Below are 23,611 nucleotides of genomic sequence, written 5' to 3'. Positions count from 1 at the left end.
GGGCCCTGAGGATATGCCTTCCCCAGCAGAGACCAGGCCAAGTTCCTCCAGGGTGAATCCACCACTTTAATGTCTTCAGAGAACCTTGAAGGAGGTGGGAGGAGGGTGCAAGGAGGCAGGGGCGCCAGGGTGCAGAGAGTGAGGGACGGACAGACACGCCAAGGAGACAGGTGTCCTCGTGACGACAGCTGAGGAGGCTACCCCACTGCCGATGGGGGCAGAAGCACAGACGGAGAGGAGGAGGGACTGAGCCCCGGGTCAAGGCAGGGTCCCCAGGCCCCGCTCCAAGTGGGTCTCCCCAGCCCTCACGTGGTTGTCTGTCCGGGGCCTGGCTGTCAGCTCCCCTGGGCAGCTTGCCCCGGCGTCTGCTGAGAGTCCTTGCACTCCCTGATGGCAGAAACCCCGCAGGGAAGGTGCCCCCTGAGCCACGTAAAGAAGGGAGGAGGGGGGTTATGGCTCCCACGGCTGGGGGCCGGTCCATGGAGGCACAGAGTGGTCCACAGGGAGTGCTGGCCCCCAACCCCTGCTGCACCCGCCCCATGCCTGCCCTGAGGGGTCGAGCTGCCCCGCCCAGACCCTGGCGTCCTGATAAGCCTGGGCCGCCCACCAGGCAGGGTCACGGTGGGAGCGGGCTCCGGGCAGCACGGGCCCCCAGCTCAGTTATAGAACACTTCATCCTCCTCCTCCGAGAGCGAGCCGCTGTCCACCGAGGGGAGGGAGCCCTGCAGGTGGGCACTGCCCTCAGGCCCTGGACCCCCCGGCAGCCGCCGTCGATGCTGCTGTTCCGGGCTGGGGGGCTGGGGGGCAGCAGTGGTGATGGGGGGCTCCTCGGGTGAGGGCCCGTCGTCGGGGGAGAGGCCAGGGGAGGAGAAGGCCAGAAGACTGTCATCCTGCGAGGCGCCACTCAAAAGACTGTCCTGAAGATAGATGCTCTCCAGGTCTGGAAAACCAACGTGGGGTGGGGTGAGGAATGCAGTCCCAGAGCCCACTCCCGCCCTGTCCTGCTGTGCGAGGGAGGGCAAGGGGCAGACCGGCCTCCAAACCCTGCTCTGTCACTGCAGAGCCCTGTGACCTTGGGCAAGTCACTGAACCTCCCTGAGCCCCAGTTTCTCCTTGGGGGTTACAGGAGTGGTGGCAGCAATGAGCGGAGCAGTTGCAAGCAGGCTCTGTGTGGAATCCTTCTGCTCTCTGAGACACGGACAGCCAGCGCTCTCCGGGGCCTTGTTCCCTTCCTTCCGCTCAGGTCAGAAGGACGATTACCTGAGATAACGGGTGTGCAGGTTGCACCCAGGACCCAGGTTCACTGAGGCCCTCAGCAGTACCCCGGGGTTCTAGAAAGGTGGTTGGTTGTGCTTGGTGTTGAGGTTCAGATCCTGGGTCTGATGCCTCTAGCTGCATAATCTGGGGCAAGTTTCTTGGTGCCTCAGTTTCCTTTATTTGTAAAATAGAAGATAATGGCAGGGCCTGCCTCCTGGAGCTGTCATGAGGATTAAGTGAGCTAACACACGTAAAGCACTTTGCAGAGGAAGCACTTAATTCACGATGTCGTTATTACTATTATTATTATTCTCTCCTTTATGCTCATGGCACTCCATGGGTGATGGGCAACCAAGGACCAGCCGCTCCATTTCACAGATGAGAGAACTAAGGCTGAGGGATGGAGGGGCTTGTCTGAGGTCACAGAGCTTTTGGTGGCAGGGCTGGTGTCCAGCCCAGCTCTGCTCCACCCACCCCATCCTGGCACCCCCCCCCAGGCTGTACCCTGTAGCTGGATGACGTCCTGGGGGCTGTTCTCGGGGTGCAGCTCCTCGTCATCCAGTGAGGACCAGGCGCTCAGTGTGGCCTCCGTGATGGCAAACTGCTCTGCGACCCCTGTGGGGACAGTGGGACCCGGCTCGGTGCGGGCACAGCAGAGGGTGGGGGCGGACTCAGTGCCAGGACAGGCTGGTACCGGGACACCTGAGGGTTAGCTGCCCCTTGGAGCTGTTCCTCCAGCCCCAGTGATCAGAGCGCCCCCGAATGCCCACATGCCATGTTTCTCCCTGCCCAGACACTGCCCATGTGGGGACCCTTGGTCCCCTAGGACCAGAGCCCCAGCCGGTCCCCAGCCCCGAGCTCCCCGTCTCCCGCTGACCTGCAGCAAAGCGGGCCTCGCGCAGCTCGTCCGGGAGGCAGCAGTACTGCTCGTCCTCGGCTGGGGACAGCTCCCAGCCGGACCGCTGGGCGCTCCAGCCCTTCCACTCGATGAGGTGGGCCACGCGGCCACGCGCCATGGCCGTGGGCTTTGTGATGTGGTCCTTGATGCTCTGCACCACCCCTGGGGGCATTGAGGGCAGTTGGGTGACTGCCCTGACACAAAGCCCAGCTCAGGGCTCACCCCCAATACCGCAGGCACCCCAGTACCTCAGGCCCATCCAGCGGCCTGTACCCCACATCCATTCAACAGTCTGTACACAGCCAGTGCCCAATGTCCTCAACCCCATACCCACAATGCCCTGTACCTACCCACTTCCTCGTGCCCAGCCAATGCCTTGTGCCCACCCCCGCCCCATGCCCTCCTCAAGCCCTAGGATCCCACCTCGCTTAGAAGCTCCCCACTCACTTGCAGGCCCACCTCCCAGTGTCCTGCTCCCAGTCAATGTTCCAAAGCGCCCACTTGGCGCTTCTTCCCCAGACCTGCCACACCCCTCATTCCCTTTCTGGCCAAGTTTAGACCGTTCTGCTCAAGGAGACCTGCTCAAGGATCTACTCCAAACATGCCCAACCTCTCCTTTTATGCATTAATTAACAACCTCTGAGAGAGCACTCCCTGTGCCTCAGCCAGTGCCAGCTCTGCTGAGCCTGAGACCTGAGTGCAGTGCCACAGGCAGGGAAGGCTTCCTGGAAGAGGTGGCCTGGAGTTGGGCTTTGAAGACAGGTTGGGCTGAACAGTTGGAGGCAAGACTGGAGGCTATTTCAGAGATGAGAAGAGGATGAGCGCATGGAAGGGTCTGGCACGATTCCAGGACTACTGAGGGTGAGACATGGGGCAAGACGAGGACTGGGGTGGCAGAAGAGGCTGGGGGGCCATCAGGGGCCAGACTGGGGGCTGAGAGCCAGGCTGAGGGCGCTGATGTCCTCTTTATAGCAACGGGGAGCCACAGCAGCGTAATGGGCAGAGGAGTGATGGGTTAGATCTGTTGTCTAGGAAGAGCATCCTAATTAGGGGATTAGGGGCCAAGGGTGGAGACAGGCTGGCATTAGGAGCCACTGAAGGGACCCAGCAAGAGACAGGACAAGGGCTGGGCAGGTGGGGGGAGGGCCTGGAGGGACTCTTAGGAGTAGACCCACTGGATATGGAAGTTGACAAAGAGAAGGTGTCAAGAATGGTTCAGCACCTCCTTTAACCAAGGCTGAGAACACAGATCTGGGAGTCACTGGCGTCCCTGAAGCCGTGACGTGAGATACAGCAATACTTAAGAAAGACGGGGCATCCACAAAAGAAACCAGAGACGTGACGCTCTAGGAAAATGGGGAAGGTGGAGGCGGGGGAGAAGCGCCCCCCAGGATGGGGAGTGTTGGCAGAGGTTTTTCGAGGAGGGGGTCAAGTGGCTCGTGGAGGGAAGGGGTTTGGGGTGGAAGAAACAGCACCGGTGGATGTGGGGAAGCCAGCAAGGGCCCTCTGGGGGAGTTGGGAGGGACTTAACGAAATTCCAGCCCGAGGGGCTGGACAAAGCTGTGAGCAGAGGCTGGTGGTCAGCACCTAGGGCAGATGCTATGGTGGCCTGCCGAGACCCCTTTATTGGCCTGTGTGCCCCCCCCCCCCAACCCGCCATGCTCCCTCTCCAGAGACCTGTCCTTAGCTGATGGGAGCCGCTTCACCTAGCGATGAGGCAGCTAGCCCGGGAGGTGGGAGGGACCTCCCCAGGGACAGCCAACAACTGACCATGGGGGAATAATATAAAGTCGGCCACCTGTCCTCAAAGGGCCATAAATTCTGTGGTGTGTTCATGCTGCAGAGCTCCCCGTGGGATGAGGCTGAGAAAGACGAGGCTTCTCCTGCAGCCCTGTCTTCGCTGAGCTCCTTCCTGCTCTGGCCTGCTGCCCTCACTCCGACAGGTTGCCCTTGAGAATAATCTCTCAATAAATCACTCGCACAATTCCCATCTCGGGGGCTCTGCTTTAGGGAACCCGAGCCAAGGGGTGTGCCCAGCAGATTTTATCTGCTGCAGAGAGGCGGGAGACCCCATGAGGCAGACTTCTGAACAATCGGGGCCATCCCCTCCAAGCTTCTGGAGAACCCAACAATTTAACCCACGGGGGCAGGAACCCTAAGTCGCTGCTCCCTGGAGAATCCAGCACAGAGCCTGGCATTCAGGAAATGCTGAATCCAAACAGGGCTGCAATCCTTCTAGAAGCAATTCAGCTTAGCCCTTCCCACAGCCAGTGTCTGGGGTGGACTGTGCACACTCCAAGGGCAGGAGAGGGCAGCGGGAGCCTACCCACAAGGGACGAGGTGGCCAGGGCTGCCACGTTGTAATTGCTGGAGCAAGATCTGGAGTCGGACAGGTAGCCGTTGGTGGTCTGGAAGCACCTCTGTAGGAAGGAGAGGAGGGGTGAGCAGGGCGGGGCAGACCTGTCAGGTGACATCCCCCCCATCGCCATTCTCCACCGTCCCCAGGTCCTCTGGGCAGTGGGGAGGGCCAGGGCGATCCTGCCAGCCTCCCACAGGATCATCCCCACCCCACAGTTTTTATCAGGCCCCCCTTCTCCAGGGCTGGCAGGACTGCATGCCCAGGCTGGGCTCAGCAGAGGGAGGGGCAGTAGTGTCAGCTGTGGCTGGCTGGAGTTGGGGATGGGCAACTGCACTGACCTGCCAAGGATCCCAACAGAAATCCATCTGTTTGTCCTAAAACAAGAGGAGAAAGAGGATCAGGCAGGGCCTGGCACACTGTCCTAGCAGATGGCACCAGTCCTGGAGCCGTGGGTGGTGGTGTGGGTCAGCTCTGATGCTCCCTGAGGTTGGGGTCTGCCTGCTTGGGTGGTACCCTGGTGCCCCCTGGCACGTAGAGAAAGAAGTGGGGCGGAGGTGGCAAAGGTGGCTCTGCCAGGAGAGGCAGTAGGTGCAGGAGACACATCAGACCTGGGTTCAACTTTTGACTTTACCATTTTTTCCTGGGTACCCTTAGAATAATGACAACATCTCAGAACATCAGTTTCTCCCTCTGTAAAATGGTGACAATGCCATTTACCTCATAGGTTGTGCTGAAGCATAAATGACATAACGTAGGTAAAGTGCCCAGCACAAGGCTTAGTGTGTGGGTATGCTCAGAAAATAAAAAGATAATTCTGTTAACTGGTAGGTTCAAGCCACAACCCCTGGGGCAAGGGTGGAAATTATGCACCAGGATTTGAGGCCCCTAGCAAGATCTTCCTAATCTATCTGGACCGAGAATTCCATTCCTTTTACCCTCCAGCAGGGTGCAGGCTGCTAAGAAGTCCTGGGCTGATAAGATAACTTATTATCTACAAGGCTGAGTTAATTTGGGCGGGAAGATCTTTAGGGTGGGACTCTTTTCTAAACAAGTCTGGTCCACTCCCTGGATGCCCAGCCCAATTCAGACCTTCATCCAGGTGAATACCAAACCTTAAGGGCCCTGATCCCACAGGAAGGAACCAAGGGCTGCAGGGCCAGCCCAGGAAGCAGGGCACAGTTGGGGCCAAAGGTGGGGGTGAGGCGTGACCAGCTACCTTGCCAGTGACGTGGTCTGGAGCAGTGGTGGGTGGGTGGCTGGAAGGCAAGTCTGGGTTCAGGGCATCCGTGCCCTGGGGCATGGGGCAGTCCTTGTGGGCACTTGTGAACAGATCTGCAAGTGAGAAAGATAGGAGGGACTCAGAAAAGCCCAGCTCTCCTGCTTATGAAGCTTGATCAAGCCAGCCCTCTGAGGCCAGCATTGCCTTATCGTCACCCATTGTCAACCTGTAGGAAACAGACTCAAGCCCACAGCAGGTGAGAAGTCCGGCCAGACCTCCTCTTGCCTGGTGCCCTCGGTGGGAATTCCCTGCGCATCTACTTGTACTCCATTTTCGCTCATTCTAGGACCCACACTCCAGCATTCTTTTGACCTCATGGCATGGAGACCTCCAATCCATTTATCCTGCTACTTCCTACTAGCTCCTCTTGTCCTCACTTCCCTCCTGGCCCAGCTAAGACTGCCTGGCATGTCCAAGGAGCTCTCCTTTGCAGAGGTCCTTAACCCTCCTAGCCCTCCGTCTGCTCTGTGCCTGGACCCCAGGAGCTGCATGTTGCTGGAGAGCCTCATGTTCAATCCTGCCCGCCAGCCTCACAGCCTCACACTGCCCAGGGACCCTTTTGTTCCTCCAATTCCTGCTAAGTTTTCTTCCCGCTAGGTTGACGACCTCACCTGTCTTTCCTTCCCAGACCTGCGGCACTGGCACCCCGCCTCCCCAGGCCCTGCTGCTGGCTTCTCCTCATCCCTCACTGAGATCCAGAAGCCTTCGGAAGGCATCGTCCCATTCTTTCCACCTCGGATCATCGCCCTGTCTGCATTTTTGTCCACTTCATCTGCTTTCCCTCCTGTGACAAGGGAAGAACCATTCCTGCTCCATCCAGGACCAGCCCCTCCTCCCAGGGCTCTGAGCTCTCCGGTGCCGTCGCTGTTTCCCTTCCCACCCAGTGGTCCCATCAGTGTGGCCGGCTGCCACGCCTCGTCTACTCAGGGCCTCTTGCCGGCATTCCCTCTCTCCTGCCTCACTGAGTGCCCTCTCCACTAGGTCAGCGCCTAGCCTCCAAGAAGCCCAAGAACCTGCCATCCTTCTCCCTGCTTCCCTCCAGCTCCTTCCCCATTCCTCTGCCCCCTTCATGGCCAGACTTAGAGTTGGGTCAACCTCTGCTTCCTCGTCTCCCCTTTCCTCCAGGCAGCCTTTCACAAGACAGCCCTGGCAAGAGGCTAGAAACCTCCGTGAGCCCAGGTGTGACTTCCCTAGCCTCACCTTCACTGGCCTCTCAGTGGCGCAGGGACTTCACCCCCCATCCCCCCAACATCCTCCTGGCTCCCCTCCCTCCTCACCGGCTGCTCTTCTCTGTCCTCCTTCCCTGCCCAAGCCCTAAGTGTGGGCCCCCCCCCCCTCCATCCTGGGCCCCTTCTCACCTCCCTTCTCTCTCTCCTGGGAGATCTCATCCTTACGGTATGCATGTGCAGCTGACACCCACATTTACACCTCCGGCCCTGCCTCTGCTGGAGCTCTGACTGCATTTCCAGCTCCCTGTGTGGATGCCCAACAGGCAGCTCAAGCAAACCCGGGGAACATGGAACTTGCAAACCTGGGTCCGTCTTCCTCCATTTCCTCAATTTTAGAAAATGATGCAGCTGTTCGTCCAGCTGTACCAACTTAAAAATCCAGGAGTTGCCTTGGAGTCCTGCCTTCCCCCCAGTGTCCCCCAAACCCATCTAGTCAACCAATAAGTCCTATTGTCCCTCTCTCCAACCTCCATTCCAGATTTATCCCTTTCTATCCCCACTGCTGGGCCCCTGATGGGAGCCACCACCCTCTGTCACTAGGATGGCAGGAGCCTCCCGCTTCCCTCCTGGCCCTGTGGTCACTCCCAGCCCCGCGGCACAGGGACATTACATTCCAGGTCACACTGCATCTTTGCTTAAAACCTGCCGCTGGCTTCCTTCCATCGCACTTCAGGAGAGGAGCCAGCCCCTCGCCACAGCCTTCAGGGCCCTACACGCCAGCTGGCTCACCCCGCCTGAGTCCTCCACCCCCAGCCCCCGCTCGCTGTCGCCCCCACTCTGGCATCTTTGCTGCTCCTCAAATGGCCAAGCTCGCTCTTTGTCCTTGCTGTCCCCTCTGCCTGGAATACTCTTTCCCCGGACCTTCCTGAACCTCATCATTCAGTTCTCAGCTCAAGGTCACGTCTTCAGAAAGGCCTTCCCTGGCCACCTGGTTCAATGTGGCCTTTCCTGTCCCCATGCCGGCCACCAGTCACTCCCCATCACAGTCATGACTCTGATATTTTTGTTTATTTAAATGTCCATTCCTCCCCCCCCACGATCCACGGAAGCACTGTGAGAACAGAGACACGGCAGCCCTGCTCGGTGCTCTGTCTCCAGAGTCTAGAACACTGCCTGGCACTTAGTAGGTGCTCTGTGGACACTTGTGGAAGGATATACCTTTATCACAGCATTTAACACAGCGTGTCTCTCTGGTAAAACTATTTATGTGCGGGGGGCAGGGATCGGCTGTCCCTGACGCACCCTCAGTGCCCCACACACAGTGGGTTTGCAGGAGCTGCTGAGGGAACGGATGAATTGAACTGAGCAACTGGCACCACTGGCCTGAAGTCCTGGGCTGAACTGAAGAGGACTCCTCCATCCCCACGGATAACTGGGGACGCCCTTCTCATTCATTTGATTAATGCATTTATTTCCTCGTTAATGCATTCAAAAGTCTGAGCTGCGCACCTGCTGTGAGTCAGGCACGGCTCTGAGGACACAGCGGCGAACAAGACACGATGGTCTCTCCCTCATGGAGCTGACATTCTAGTGGGGGAGACACTCTGAACCAGAGACTCGCAAACGCGTAAGATCCGTTCGATGACCATAACAGCTACAAGGAAAAAAGGGCGAGAGCGGGCTTGCGGGGGACTGGAGAGGGCTTCTCAGAGCTGAGGCCCGAGTATCACGAAAAGCCCAGTTGTGTGGAGATCTAGGGATGATCATTCATTCATTCATTCATTCTTTCCTCCCCCCACGCAGCAGCGCCGACGAGCAAGGAGCGCTCTTCTTTCGACACCCCCTTTCCTGGTGTGATGGCCCCAACTCCTCACAGTGACCTAGAGAGGAAGGGATCTCTGGCTCAGCTTTATAGATGAGGAAACTGAGGCACAGACGGGGAAGTCACCAGCCCAAGGCACACAGCCAGGAACCAGCAGTCAGGATCTGAGCCCTGTGGGTGTGAGACTTTTCCAAAGCTCAAAAGGAATCTGCGATGAGGTCTGGCGGGAGTCGGGGGCTGCATAGGAGAGCTGAGCGGCGAGCTAGCCCAGAACGGGGCCGGGAGGAAGGCATTCAAGGTCTGGTGGGAGTCGGGGGCTGCATAGGAAAGCTGAGCGGCGAGCTAGCCCAGAACGGGGCCGGGAGGAAGGCATTCAAGGTCTGGCGGGAGTCGGGGGCTGCATAGGAGAGCTGAGCGGCGAGCTAGCCCAGAACGGGGCCGGGAGGAAGGCATTCAAGGTACGGGCACAGCTTGCCCAAAGCTGTGGAGTCTGGAAGGGAGCCACGAGGAGCAGGGGTGTCTGGGCCGTGGCAGGGAGGGGGGCCCTCTGCAGGACACGGTCCCAGCCTGAGCTTGTCCTGCCCTGGGTGCTGGCTTCCACCCCCTTTCTAGCTTGGGCCAACTCGGGTGGAGCAGGATGAGCTGATGGCTTGGAAGCAGGAGGGGCTTCCTGGAGGAAGCTGAAGCCAAGGGGGTCTGAGGGCTGGAGGTGGGAGGCGGCAGGCAAGCCCAGAGGCTGGGCTGGGTGCTCATGGGCCATGGAGAATGGGCTGAGTGGAGGCCAGGAGACTTGCGGGGGTGTTCACAGGGAGGCAAAGGGCTGGGCACTGGCGCATAGTGTGGGCGCTCCACCCAGCCCCTCGACCCCTTGTTCTCCCTTTCTGTGGGGTTTGTGCACCCACAGCCCTCCCGCTGTGCTCGCATCCCAAGGCAGCACCTGTGGCTCTTTCTAGTTGGGCAGCCGTGGGGCAACGGGAACTGAAAGTGAGAATTGACGCCGGCCCCACCCAAGTGGCCCTTAGCCAATGACTAGCAGGTGCAGGACCCCAGCTCCTTGTTCGGCATCAGAAAACTGAGCTTAACTTTCATTCCAGAGTCCACTGCGGGATCAGGCTGAGGCCACCCCCTGTAGGACGACACCTTTCCTGGGCTCCGGCCCTCTGTCCTCCTCTCCCTATTCCTTCTCTGGTTTCCTCTGGAAGATTTCCCTCACATCCCAGCTGTACCCAACTCCTCCCTTCAGCGTTTGCTCCTGAGGAGCTGCTCCAAAGACAACTGGGTGAGGCTCCGGGGCCAGATGACCCGGTTCGAACCCCAGCTCTGCCCCTTACTGCCCGTGGGACCTCAGCCTCTCCGAGCCTCCACTGTCCTCATCCATGGAATGGGCATTTGAGGGAGGCTGTTCTTCCTCAGGAAGTGACTGCTCGGATCCAGAACTGAGAACACAGAGGCACTGAGGCCCCATGTTTTGAAGAAAGCCACTGTCGGTGGGTGGAGCAGACGCCCTCCTCAAGGCGCTGAAGCAGCCTCTGCTGGCCCACCAGCAGCCACCCTTCTGACTCCGACTACTTATTTCTTCCCACAAGCGAAATGCGGGGCCTCCCAGCCCCAAGAGGCTGGAGGGTGGACCACATCTGGGGGAAAGGGAGATGGGCAGGGAATGGCAGAGGTCAAATCACATCAGTTTTCACTCCAGCCACACTGATCACTCTCCCGGCCATTCCTCAGATAAGCCCAGGACACTCCGGCCTCAGGGCCTTTGCACTGGCCGTTCCTTTCCTCCATCTGGAACTCTCTCCTCCCACATGGCCACAGGTTCACTCCCTCACTCCATCAAGGTTCTGCTCAAATGCTATCACCTCAGCGAGGCCTCCCCCGACCATCTTATCTAATCTGACACTGACCCTTTCTAACCTCTTAGGCTGTTCTACTCTTCTTCATGGCACCCATCCCTCCCCAGCAGGTGTGTCCGTTTCCTTGTTCATTGTTTCTCAGGAGAACAGGAGCTCTGGGAGGGCGGAGGCCTCGTCTGTTTTAGCCCCAACACCTGCCCCAGAGCCTGGCCCACAGAAGGTGCTGGTCAAATGTTTCCTGTAAGAATGAAGGAATGAATTGGACGCCTGCCACGCAGCAGCCTCGACAGTGAGCCAGTGTTAGCCAGCTGGGCTCCAGATAAATACAAATGGCTTGGCCACTTTTTCTCAAGTTCCTCATGCCAGATGCCAGCAAGTCAGAGGAGAAAGGGACCCAGAGAGGGGAGGGAGGCCAGCAGAGTAAGGAGCAGTCTGCGGCCCTGGGGTGCGGCCCGTCGCAGCTGGAGGAGAGAGGGGAGTGTTGGACAGAATGCGAGATGAAAGTTTTCATCCAAACTGGGCTGGACTTAGTATCTGGAAGAGACTAGAGAGTTCTGGGATCTGCCCAAAGGCCGTTAGGGGCGAGCAGGTCAGGGAGGTTTGAGGGGGACGGCCTGAAGCAGGGACGGGAGAAAAGGAAGGCAGAGCCAGGACTGATGCCCCGACACCCTGAATTCAGAGCTCAGTGACCCCGGAGCTGAGAGCAGCGAGGGCAGCATGGGATGGTGTGGGCTGAGCTGTGTGCTTGCACACCGTGTGCTTGCACACCGTGTGCTCAACTCATCCTGCTCTTTTCCTGAGTCCTGGCTGTGTGACCCTGAGCTAGTCCTGTCCCTCTCTGGGCTTCAGAGTCTCCATGTGTACAAAGGCCATGTTCCAGGCCCCTCAAAAGCGGCGTTCAAACTGGGAGTGCCTCCTTTAGTGGGTCATGCAAGCAACTTACTAGACCATATTTTTTAAAAATGAAATAGAATTGAATAGAAGAGAAAATATCAGAACCCAGTGCAGAGTCAGGTTAAGTATCGTTTCCTGAGGCTTCTGTTTAAATTGCATAGACGCACACGTGCGCACACGGAAGAATTTTCTGTGTGTGTATACTGGGTCATGATGGCAAATATATTTATTCTTATGGTCAAAAAAGTTTGAAAGTCACCACTCTTAAGGTCCCAGCCTGAACCAGCCAGGGCCCACCAAGGTGCAGACAGGTGGCACTGGCTACAGGCTGACCCTGCGGACTCTAAGGGCCGCTGGGATATTCCTAGGGCCCCTGGCCATCACCTGGGGCTGTTTCAAAACTTCCGCCGCAGACCGGGGAGTAGGGAGAATGGAGCACGGAGGGGGCCGGCAGGTGAGGTCAAGGCCCAGAGGAGACAGGACTCGAACAAGGTCACTGGTCGAGGCGGAGGTGGACCCGGGGGACTCCTGGCTCCCAGCCCCTCCCCAGCCTTCTCGTCCCCCACCTCAGCTGGGGTGCAGGCACCTCTACCAACACGGCCTTCTCCCCCTGAGGACACTGGCCCCGTGATGTCACAGGCCGGTTGCCATGGAGACGTCAGGTAATGAACCAGCCCAGGGTGAAAATCACAGGCTGCTCTTCGCCCAGCTGGGACTGGAGGCCACGTCACCACCGGCAACTGGAAAAACACAGCGTTCGTGTCAGGTGGGGGCTGGGGGACAGCCTGAGGGGACCCCAAGCCACTGCTCCTGTGGGCGCCTCCCTCTCCCAAGGGAGTTGGGGCGGGGGATGGTGGGGTGGGGGCGCCTCCTGCCTTTCTCAGTCCACACCCTACTCCCTTGACCTCAAGGTCTGAGGCCCCTCTCAGACCTGCTCCCTCCCCCACCTCCCCTGGCCACAGAAGTTACAGGCCTCTGGTTGCCATGGCAACCTGGAAGGGCCATCTTGATCCTTCCAGGAGAGGGGTCTCATCCAGATGTTTCCTCCATCCCTCTGCCTTCAACTGGAGCTTCTCCTCTGCTCACCAAGGACGCTTCCTGCCTTCCCATGCCAGCTCCTCATGCTGCTCTCGCGTCCAACCACACAGACAGTTCCCTCTGATGTCTAACCTAAACCCCTCTTGATGCAAAGCTCCCACACTGGTTTTCTCTGTTCCTTGGTGAGTCTGCAGCATAACCCCTCAGGCTCCTAGCCCCTTTAGCTGTTCTTTGGTGCTCCACGTCCCAGCGCGTTAGTCATCACGGTTGCCATCTCCCCTAGTATCTCCCAGGGCTCCAGCCCCCAGGAGGGCAGGGTGGGGCCCATGGTTAATCCTGCTCTTTCCAGCAGCCCAGAGAGGGTAAGCCTCCTCTGGAAACCACACAGTAACCGAGGAGCAGCCTGGGCTCAAAGCCCCTCGTGATGCCCCTCCCTGGACAGCCGCGTGCTCTCCATCTGAACCTCTCAGGACCCTGCAGCTGAGCGCATGAGGCGGTCCTCCAGCCAGCCACTCCCCAGGCGTGCACCGCCCAGCCTGATGTGCCAGCCTCTGGCCTCGGCTCTGAGGAGGACACAGTGGACAAGGCGTTCTTTCGCAGTCCCCGCCCTGGGTTTAAATCCTGGCTTCTCGCTGCCGGCTCCAGGGCTGTGGGCACGGCCCGTGAGCCTCAGGGTGTGCTCCTCTGGAGAGGGGTGCCGCGAGGTCGGAGCACCTGGTGCAGCCATTCCTTCACGGACAACAGCGGCTCCCTTCCTCGCCCCTCCCGACCTCACACCCTCCCTCTGGGCCACGGGCCAGATCTCAGTCAGCCCCTCGTCTGGTCCCGTCCCCAGGGCTGGAGCTTGCCCTGGGGGCTCTGCAGAAGGAGGCCATCGAGGGTGAGTCCTCGTGAGTCCCTGCCACGGCAGCAGGCCGTCCCTCTGAGCTTGGCAGAAGCCTGGCCTCAAGGGAACAGAGTGCCCTGCGCTCGCCAGGACATTTCTTTACAGGGCACCATCACCAGGGTCATGGTGGTGGCTTCATCAGCGAGTTGGTGCAGCTCAGAGCTGCCCCAGGGGATCCCTTTCCACCCAATCAAGGATGGAGGGGCAAAGCGGGCTCCTCTCCAGGACATTCCACATAGTGCAGTTTCTTTCCACTTCCTCTGCCATCTGGTGCCCAAGCTCTTTGAACACACTGCTCTAGCCTCACCTCCTCCAGGCAGCCTGCCCAGGTTGGCCTGGGCTGTATTAAGCTACTCCCTTATGAGCAGGCCTAACGGGCAAAGTCTAGGCTGCAGTGACTTGCTGTTTATTGAGTGCCTACTATGTGTCAGAGACTATCCTAGGCCTCTTCATCCATTATCTCTCGCTTAACCTTCACAACAGCCCAACAATCCTGCAAAGTGGATACTATGATGCCCATTTTACAGATGGGGAAACTGAGGCTCACAGAGGTGAAATGACTTCTGCAAGGTCACCAGCTAGCAAGTGGCAGAGATGGGGTTCAAACCTAGACCAGTCTGGAACTCCAACGCTTATGCTCCAACCACTAACCAGTGCTGATCTCCAGAGAGAGTCCTCAGGCCATTTTTTCAGGTGTGTGTGTGTGTGTGTGTCCTGCCTCCCCCATTAGACTACTCTGAGGGCAAGCTATGTTCCCTTCTCCGACTGTGAGCTCCGAAAGGGCAAGGCCCCATTGACTCCTTCTTCGTCTCCCCACACTGCCTGGGAGGGACTCTGCTCCCCGGCTCTGCTGAGGTCAAGGGGATACAGCACTGGAGGGCAGTGGACAGGGGCTCATGGTTGATGGGCCCTGGGTACTGTGGTGACCATCAGCCCCCTTAGAGCTTGTACCTCCTCCCAGACATAATCAGATGTCTGACCTGTCCAGAGAGGGTCTCCAATTTCTGCTCTCACAATCGCCCAGTGCCCAGTGCCCCGAGAGCCCCGGGGTGGGGGTGGGGCAGGAGGCAGAGTGATTGGTCTGGAGGAGAGGGCCGGGGCAGGAGGGGCAGGCAGAGAGGGGCCAGGGCCAGGGGCACGGGGTGGGCACTCAGAGACCTTGGAGCTAGAGAGAAGGGAGGGCAGATAGGAACTCCCCCTTGTTCCATACAGATTTTCACCCACAGTGGCAGCAAAACCCAAACCATATACCAACCACCTGAGTTAGTACAGAGGTCGCTGGTTTTAAGCTTCGGCCACGTGCTCAGTACCACTCTCTGTGTGGAGGACACGAGACAGCAGAGGGCTCTGGGGTCACACAGACCTGGACCCAAAACCTGCCTCTCCATGTCCTCGCTGTGTGACCCCAGGGCAGCCTCTTCCTGTCTCTGAGCTCCCAGGGTTGACTGAAGACTAACTAGGTCAGGAGAGTAAATGGTCAGGCTGGCTCAGGAGAAGCGTCGAATGAATGGTCACTTAAAAATAGATAATGAACACAAAACAGCTCCTGGAAACAGCGCTTGTTGCCTTAATCTGGCCCCCACCCCCTTCCCCATGTCCTCAGCACTTCAAGTGCCTGCTGCCCCTGCCGCCCCTGCCGCCCGTCCTTTTCTGACGAAGCAGGCTGGCACCCAAACCTCTGTAGCTTCCCCTTTCCCAGCCAAGAGGGTCCCCATTAGCTGTCTGCACAGAAGGGTAAAGATAACAATTGAAAGCGAAAGTCACAGCTGACACTTATGAGTGCTTACCATGTGCTAGGTACCGGTGTGAGGGCTTTACCCGGGGTAGGTCATCTAAGCCCCTCCCAGTAACCCCGGGACATGAATCCTGGGACGACTCCCACTTTAGAGACAAGGACACTGATACACGTACAAGGTTAAGTTACTTGCTGAGGTCACAGAGGCAGCGAATGGTGGACACAGGATGTGAACCGGGCTGGCCAGCTCCAGTCTGCACTCTTGACCTCTCCGGCCTGGCACGGAGAAGCTAAGTGCTGCCCGATGCCGGGGTTAGGTGGCCCTCCCAGGTGTGGCCTGCACCTGGGGTTTGGGGTTTGGCTGGGGGTGGCCCAGCTGTGTGCAGGCTCCAGGCTCGGCGTGGGCAGCAGCCTGAGGCCCCAATCGCCCAGTGCCCAGTGGCTGCAGGCTGTGTGGACCAAGGGGCTGTTATTAGCAGCTGGTGCAGGTGTGGAGGCCGGTGTGGGGCTCAGAAGCTCATGGAAGCCTGCAGCTGGAGAAGAGCAGCCCAGGAACTGGCGCCCGGGTTGAGGGCGGGCCATGCGGGGCAGAGGCCAAGGGCCTGGGCTCTGGAGTCCACGTGACTGACTTCCAGTCCTGCCTCTGCTATTTCTTAGCCATGTGGGCCTGGGCAAGTCACTCAACTCCCCTCTGCTCAGTTTCCCCATCTGTAAAATGGGGACTGTGACAGAATATACCCCAGATTAGCTAGTTGTGCCCAAAAGGTTCCAACCAGCACCTGGTGAGCCATAAGTACTCTGAGAGTATTAGTGACAGTTAGAGGGGTGGATGGCCTCCACTCAGTGGTTCATGGGACGACGGTGTCCTCTGCTCATGCGGCCCTGTACCTTCACCTTTATCCCACCCGCCTGCATGCACATTGAGCTGTAGGTGACCCTACCACTCAGCAGGGGGACAAGGTTAGAACACACAACCAGATCTGCAGGTGACACTCGGGAGCCCAAGCCACAGAAGGAAGGGTGGAGAACTCCCGTCTCGGGCGGTGTGACTTCAGACAGGCATGGCAGAGGGTGCCAGCAGGGGGGAGGAGGGGTCAGAGGACCCAGGCCCCAGCCCCAGTCCTGACGCCACCTCGCAGTGTGACCTTGGTGGGCGTCTCTTCCTCCCCGGCCTCTGTACTGTGCTCGGCAGGTCTGCGGCTCACAGGCAAGTTCACGTGGGGCTGGGGCCCCAGTGCCTGGCACGGGATGACTAAGTGATGGGGAAGGGACACAGGCACCAAGGAAACACCAGCTCCCAGCTCCGCAACACCTGGAGCCTGCCTGGAGCCTTCGGGGTTTCTAGAGACACTGAGAGCCTGCCAGTCCTAAAGAAGCTGAAACGCTCTTCACTCGAGATTCCCTCCCCTCTGCCCAGGCTGTAGGTCTCCCGAGAGTGGGCGCTGTGCTGGGCTCCTTGCCCCCGGATGCCCAGCGTGTACATGGTGCCTGCCACACAGTAGATGCCATGCTAATATCAGCTTATGAATAAGTGAAGCTCACACAGCCTAACCCACCCTGATCCCAGCCCTGACACTCTCCTGAGACACGGTGAGCCAGGTACCTGAATGTCCCACACGGACTGGTGAGCAGAGCCCCCTAGAGGCCAGGGGATGGGCGGAGGTGGGTGTGGGGTGGATGTGGGGTGTGTGTGTGGGGTATTGTGCTCCTTCCTCAACATCCCCCAGGACGAGGCCCCCTCCAGGGCCTGCCCAGCCCCTCCCCAAGGCCTGTGCATCCCTCTATACCTGAATAAGCTGTTGGGGGTGATAGGGGGGTTAGCAGCCCCCAGGGCCCTGTGGTTGGGTCAGTGGGTTTGGCATCAGCCACATGTCCCAGTCACCACGACGCCCCCAGCCCTGCCCGCCAGACCACTGTGGGGGAAGAGACCGGTGGGAGAATGGCCCACCCAACCTCTTCTAAAATGCTGCTCAGCAGCCTGTTGGAAAGCTCGTGGCGAGGAGGATTCCGAAAACCGACCTGCCCACCCCCGAGGCTCTGTGTAAGACCCCCCTGCCACCTCCCAGGGCAGCTCACTCCAGCTCCCTGGGTACCACCCTGGGGACACTGGTGGGGCTTGGGCACAGGAGAAGAGCAGAGGGTGGCCAGGTCAAGGCAGCTTTTAAAGCTCAGAGACAGAGAGAAAGGCCCAGGGGTTACTGGGGACATCAGCTGTCTCTGTCCCTTCCTGTCCCCTCACCAAGGATGGGGATGGGGACGAGGATGAGGAGTTAGGGACAAGCGTGGGGAAGGGGACCCTTCTCTATAACCTGTTCACCTCCGCTACCCCCTTCCTGCCAATGGGGTTCAGAGACTCTGAAGGCAGAGGCATGGGGTAAGGGGAGGGAATGAGCGGCGGTGGGGGGGGGGGCGGGCGCGATGTCTTGGGTGGGGTGTGTGAGAGGCAGAATCTGCTTCTCCTGATGCCCCGAAGTCCCTCCAGAGATGCCAAGGGCAATCAGAAACCTCCCTCCCTCCCAAGGCGCACGGCAGGGGGTGTGTGGCTGTTGAGAAGGAAGCGACCCTGCTTCATGCCACCAGCTGGGGTGTGGTTCCAAGCGGGGCTGGGGATGCAGTGACCTCCGCGCGCGCTCTCTCCGAGCTGCCCCCTTACCCTCCCGGCGCCCTGTCCCCTCGGGGCACCGTGTCCCCTGGGGCTCGGCGGGGGTGGGGTGGGGTGCGGCTTGGTCCTGGCAGGGCGGGTCGTTCCCCAACCCCCCTCGTTTCCTTGGAGCGGTCGAGGCGACGCGCGCGCGTCCTGGGCGCGGGGACCTGAGCCCCCGCCCCCCACCTGGCCCGCGGCCCCCTCACCTCGCGACACGCAGGAGCCCATCACGGGGCCGCGGGGCCGGGCCGCTGCGCCTCGGGTGCGTCGGGCCGCCGGGCGCTCATGTCTCCGCGGGTCGGGGGGCTCCGCGCGCTCGGGCGCAGCGGGCGGGCGATGGGCTAGCCGAGGGGAGGGCAAGGGGCTGCGGTTCCGCGCGCTCAGCCGCCGCCGCCGCCCGGTCGTCCCCACCGCCGCCGCCGCCTCCCGCGCCGCGCCCGCTCCTGCTCCTGCTCCTGCTCCTGCCAGCCGCGGGCAGCTCGGCGGGCGGGGGGGCCCCGGGGACAGCGCGCCCCGGGGACAGCGCGCCCCGAGCCCCGAGCGCAGCGCGCAGAGGGCCTCCCCCCCGCCCCTGTGCGGCCGCCAGCCCCGCGCACCTGTTGCGCCAGCCCCGGCGGGGGGCTGGGATGCGAGGGACTGGGGGCGACAGGGAAGGGCAGGGGCATGGGGAGGGCAATTTCTGGCCCTCAGGCCTCCCGCGCCACCTGGTGACAGAGGCTGAAGGTCAGGGAAGGGGGCGGTGGGGACGGGGAGATTCCGGCGTCTAGGCACAAAGTACACAGCATTAATTTAACCACCACGACCGGACCCCTGGCTGAGCGCAGCAACAACAGCTCCATACGCCCATTTCGCAGAGGAAGAAACTGAAGCTCACAGAAGTCAGGTGCTTTGCCTGAGGTCCCTTAGCTGTGAGGTCCCTTAGCGACTTTGGACCGTCAGCTCCTTATTTGGGGGACGCTGGCCCAGGGTGGAGGGACAGAGAGTGGGGACAGGGTATTAGTGGCCTCGCTGCTGGAGGAGAGTCGAGCATCGCTCCACTGGGTCTCCGGCGGCACCTGCAGGAGGGGCGACGCCCTCTCTGCGTGTATCCAGGACAAAGTAAACTGAGGCCTCTAATCACTCACCCTCAGGCACACACATACCCCCTCACTCACACACCTACAAACACTCTCACATGTGCACACACTCAGACATGCCAACTCTGCACACCCACACACTTGTACACACTCACATACACTAGCAGACACCCACACACTAACAGCCATACACACTCACATTTATGCACCCTCCCCCCCCAGCTCCTTAGCTCGTCAGTGTCTGAAGCCGTCACCTTCACATGCTTCGTGTCACTCCGTCCTCACACCCACCTGTGCACCAGGCAGGCCAGGTGTCATCGTGTCCCTTTTACAGGTGAAGAAGCCGTGTTCACTGGTCCCTTCAGAAACCTGGTGACGGCCGGCTGGGATTTGAAGGCTCAACAAGGTTTGAACCAAGGGCGTGGGATGGAGCTGGACGTTTCTAGCAGGGCAGGATTCGGGCCTGGTGGGACTGCCCCGGGGCGGGGGGTAAGGGCTGGGTGGTGGGTGCTGACCTTTTTCTCTTTCTCCACTCCTGGTGCCCTCTCTGGAGTAAAGTCTGGGTGGAGAGTGGCCCTGGCCACTGGTGTCAGCAGATCTGGTGTGAATGTGGGCTCAGCTCACACAAACTATGTGACCTTGGACAAGTTGATTTACCTCTCTGAGCTTTCCTTTTTTCGTCTGTTCACTGGAGGTAAAAATCTCACCTCATGGGATTGCTATAAGTGTTAATGAGATATATTCAAAATGACTGGCACATAGTAGGTACTTAACTTATGGTTAAAAAGGAATAATAGTGACAGTGAACACAGGTACGAATCATTCTTACCTCCCCACAGCTTCCCTCTACCCACAGGAAGCTTAAAGAACCCCCGTTCAGTGGATGTGTATGAAGCACCTACTATGTGCCAGTGTGAACAAGACAGACGTGCCAGTCCTGGAGTCAGTGCTGTGTTTGGTCAGCGTGCTCAGACACCCCCATGCCCCGCCCCCATAGGACCTGGCCCCCTGCCCTCCCCACCCCCCCCATCAGGCCTGGGGGAAGATAGCTCTGAAGGGACAGCCTGTGGTCACCATGGATGTCCTGGTGCCTTGCACAGTGCCAGCTGTGTGTGTGCCCTGTGGGCTGGCTCTGGGGCCCTGTCCTGTGTGGCCCGGGGTTGAGGAGGCAGAAGTATCCTTTCTGTTTCTGTGGTGGAGTGACTGGATCTGGCTTGGAGGGAGGGCTCTGACTCACCGTGACACAGGAAGCTTGGTCACAGCTGCTGATGCTCCCAGCTTGCAGCCCGGCAGCTCTGGGGGCAGAGGGGACGGGGAGGGGGACCCCTGCAGAGAGGACGGGGCAGCTCACAGGGCAAAGGAGGCCTGAGGTGTCTACTATGTCCCCTTCAGCTTAAGACAGGGACAGGTGGGTGAGGCTGGACAGTGGCCCGACCCAAGACCCTTGCTCACCAGCTCAGAGATATGGCCGGGGGAGGTGGGGTGGTTCCGGCTGTCCCAGCCTCCAGCATTCATGCTGGTCAGTTCCACCCTGACTCAATCCTCTTGTTGTACAGATTGGTGCTCAGAGAGGGGCGGGGGTTTGCCCAAGGTCACACAGCAAACTGATGGCAGAGTGGGCACGAGAACCCGTGTCTCCTGCCTGTCATCCCAGCCCTGGCACTAACCTGAGACTGGACCATGCGAGGGTGGGCAGCTCCCCGTTGCACGCCCACATTCACCTTCCCAGTCCTTGGAATTCTGCTGAAGCTGATGGTCCCCAGATTCCCCGACGGCTCCAAGATGTATGGCTGTCCTTCCCCGGGGGCAGGCTGTCCTTGCCCAGCTCAGCCCACAGCCCATCTGCCCTGTGACCCTCCATTCCCCTCCCCCTGGCACCATCCTCCTCATCCATCCAGTGGGGAGAGGACAGAGGGGGTCCCCGCTGGGTGAGGGGACCAGGGGAGAGAGTGCCCAGGCTGTGCCCTTCACACCCCAAATCCTGTGCTCCTCTCCTGATTTTGGCGATCTGGGCAGAGTCCTCACTCCTGTGGTCTGCCCTACTTGTTCCTATTCAACAGCAGACACTCACTGGCCCTGGGGGCCCGGCCCCGGGCTGGGCGCTGGAGCGTGGAGGGCAGACGCTGCAGGCTTTGATCAGAGAAAGGTTAATCAACGGCAGCCGCACAGCGATGAAGCAGACTCGGTGCCTGCCCGGGCAGTCCTGGGAGGGGAGCCGTGTGCATCAGCAGCTCGGGTCAGGGTGGACAGTGGTGCCTCCCCAGGCCGGCCAAGTGTGAGGGGGGAGCTGCTTCTGCCAAGGGTCGTGGGGATGACTTCAAGGTGACAGTGACCCAGCGATGGGATTTTGAAGGTTGAATAGGACGTCGGCAGGCAGAGATGGTGGAGGGCTCTGCGTGCATCAAGTACGGAGGCAGGGATGCTTGGGGTACAAGGGGACTGGCATATATGACATCCGGGGGACCAGCGGGAGAAGACGAGACTTCAGACTGGGTTTGCCCACCTCGTGCCTCAAACATCTCCTCAGTATTGGTTTTCTCAGGAAAGGCAGAACTGGATGAGCAGAAAGAGAACAGAATTGGAAGCCAGACAGATCTGGGTTTGACTCCTGTGCCCAGAACAATATGTAGTAGGTGCTCAATAAGTGTTTGTTGACTGAATGCAAGAAAGTAACACTTGTCCAAGGTCACGCATCTACAAAGTGGTTACAGGCAGGACTGACTGATCAACCTTTCATTCATCCAGCAAATGGTTGTTGAGCAACCATGATATGCCCAGCCCTGTGTGGTGCCGAGATGAGAGTGTGAATGAGACAGACGAGGTCCCTGTTCACTAGAGAAGGGAGAACATCCTGGTGGGGGAGGTAGGCGTTAATCCCATAATGTTCCAGGTAAATTGAGAATCACAGCCTGGCAGCACTAGGAAAGAGCTGCTGAAAACATACAAAAGAAGACGTAATCTGGTTTCGGGCGTGGAGGGGGTGTCCAGGGGAAGTGACCGTGACTGAGTTCACAGCTGAAGGGTGAGTGGGACGTGGCTTGGCAGAGAGAATGTTGCACAGGCCACCTCAGAGGTGGAGGAAGGGACCCGTTCCCAGGAGGAAGAGAGGGCCAGGTGGCCGGAGCGCAGAGGGTGAGAGGGAGGAGGTGGCGGGAGCCAGCCCCTGCAGGGCCTCACTATGGGGTCTGGGCTTTGTCTAAAGAGCAAGGGGAAGCCCCATCCTCTGTTTTCTTATCTACCAACCACCTTCCTTCCGGTCACTCTTGGGAGGGGTCGAGGCCCGAATGAAGCTCCTAATACAGTGCCCTGTTTCTCTGGAACCGTCTGGGAACCCGGGAAAGATAGGCCACAGGCTGATCTCAGAACGTGCCCTCTCAGCTCCTGGCTCGGGATCGGGGACTTCTAGCTGGAGCGAGGTGTCACGTCAGAGTCCCCGCTACCTCTCCCCTGGCAACAAGCTGGACTGGGTGGGGTGGGGAGAGGCTTACCCCATAGTCTGATGGAGGAGACAGAGTCCTCAGGGAGCTCCAAGTCTGATGGAGGAGACACAGCCACTGTGCCGGGCGCCGGGGACACTGGGGTGAGACCAGCCCTTGCCCAGGGGAGCTTCCAGCCCGGTGAGTCAACAGGTGTCCTGAGTTCGTCTCTAAAATGCTGGCCCAGGCTGCTCCGCGGGGGCTGCTTCATGACAGGATCCCTTTCTCAGGGTTCAGAGGCTGCTACCCCGACTCCTGGGTCTTGAGATCTCTGTAGGTAGGGAGGAGGCCCCCCTGCTAGGACCGAGGCAGACACTCTGGACAAGGCTGCCCTGAGCCGTGCATGTCATACAGCAGATGACCACCAGGGGGCAGCACGAGACAGCCCCATTCTTCACGGCTTTCATCTTCCTTCCTCCCTTGGCCCATTGACCCAGAAAGTACCATGCTGGCGACTCAGACTCAGCCACGGTTCAAGGTTGTGCATCACGCACCCCGCACAAAGGTGCCCAGCCAAGGGAGAGGGCACGGAAACCGTGCCCATGCTCTGAGCTCTGGAGTGGGCTGTGTCTGCCCCACCCAGTACAGGCTGCCTTTTCCTTAACACAAAGGTGTCGTCTTCTTGCTAAGCTATGTGCTACAAGGCTGCCTCCAGTGGTATTCACACAGAGTCCCTCAAGGCTAGCAACACCTCTGAGCTCAGACATCAGCTGGTCCTAACGGCCCCCGGTACAGATGTGGAGACCGAGGCCCAGCGGAGGAAGCAAGGCCAGTTAGGAGAAGAGCTGGGACTGGGATCCCACAGCCAGTGGGATGCCCTGCTTCGCCTGGAGGCTTTGGGTGCTAGGTGCCACCTCTGGAGGCCTGGCCCTGCCTAGGGGTCCGGGGGCCAGGGCTGTCCGGGAAGCCTGAAAAAAAGGCCACAGGCTGACCTCAGAATGTGCCCATTCTCAGTTCCAGGCTCAAGACTGGGGGCTTCCAATTAACGTGGGGTGACAGGTCAGAGTCCCCCCCAGGCAACCAGCTGGACTGGATGGTGTAAGGAGAGACAGAAGGGGAAGCCCCCAGTCTGACGGAAGAGACACAGCCACTGTGCTGGGCACTGGGGACACTGGGAGGACTTCAGCCCCTGCCCTGGGGATGCTTCCAGCCTGGTGAGCAAACAGGTGGCGAGGAGTTCCCAGCACTAGGACAGACATCCCCCACCTCCTCGAGGGACAGGCAT

At 59.5% G+C, this 23,611-nt stretch overlaps 1 protein-coding gene and 1 long non-coding RNA gene across 2 annotated transcripts; one reads left to right on the top strand and one right to left on the bottom strand.

The window, feature by feature from the left end:
* Window positions 1–46: 46 nt before the first annotated feature.
* Window positions 47–18,273, bottom strand: FAM131C (family with sequence similarity 131 member C). The gene is made up of 7 exons (XM_023635698.2): window positions 18,041–18,273; window positions 5,731–5,846; window positions 4,853–4,888; window positions 4,482–4,575; window positions 2,135–2,317; window positions 1,762–1,872; window positions 47–940 (listed from the first exon to the last, which is right to left on the bottom strand). Exons 1-7 carry the CDS (start codon window positions 18,060–18,062, stop codon window positions 657–659), a joined length of 846 nt encoding a protein of 281 aa, XP_023491466.1. The 5' UTR covers window positions 18,063–18,273; the 3' UTR covers window positions 47–656.
* Window positions 12,195–23,346, top strand: LOC102147658 (uncharacterized). Its single transcript, XR_289867.3, has 5 exons — window positions 12,195–12,297; window positions 12,551–12,751; window positions 13,983–14,148; window positions 19,245–19,316; window positions 19,750–23,346. It is a non-coding gene; the product is annotated as an uncharacterized lncRNA (long non-coding RNA).
* Window positions 23,347–23,611: the final 265 nt, after the last annotated feature.

The sequence above is a fragment of the Equus caballus genome, chromosome 2, assembly GCF_041296265.1.
Source record: "Equus caballus isolate H_3958 breed thoroughbred chromosome 2, TB-T2T, whole genome shotgun sequence".
In the NCBI taxonomy this organism is placed as follows: domain Eukaryota; kingdom Metazoa; phylum Chordata; class Mammalia; order Perissodactyla; family Equidae; genus Equus; species Equus caballus.
This window is presented reverse-complemented; position numbering and strand designations above follow the sequence as displayed.

What these genes read in the sequence shown, in the direction of transcription:
- FAM131C (XM_023635698.2), bottom strand. Translation starts at nt 18,062, where the DNA reads ATGGGCTCCTGCGTGTCGCGAG. An exon ending in TCTGTTGGGATCCTTGGCAG is followed by an intron (nt 4,576 to 4,852) that starts GTCAGTGCAGTT and finishes TCCTTCCTACAG; the next exon opens with AGGTGCTTCCAGACCACCAA. An exon ending in GGCCACCTCGTCCCTTGTGG is followed by an intron (nt 2,318 to 4,481) that starts GTAGGCTCCCGC and finishes CAATGCCCCCAG; the next exon opens with GGGTGGTGCAGAGCATCAAG.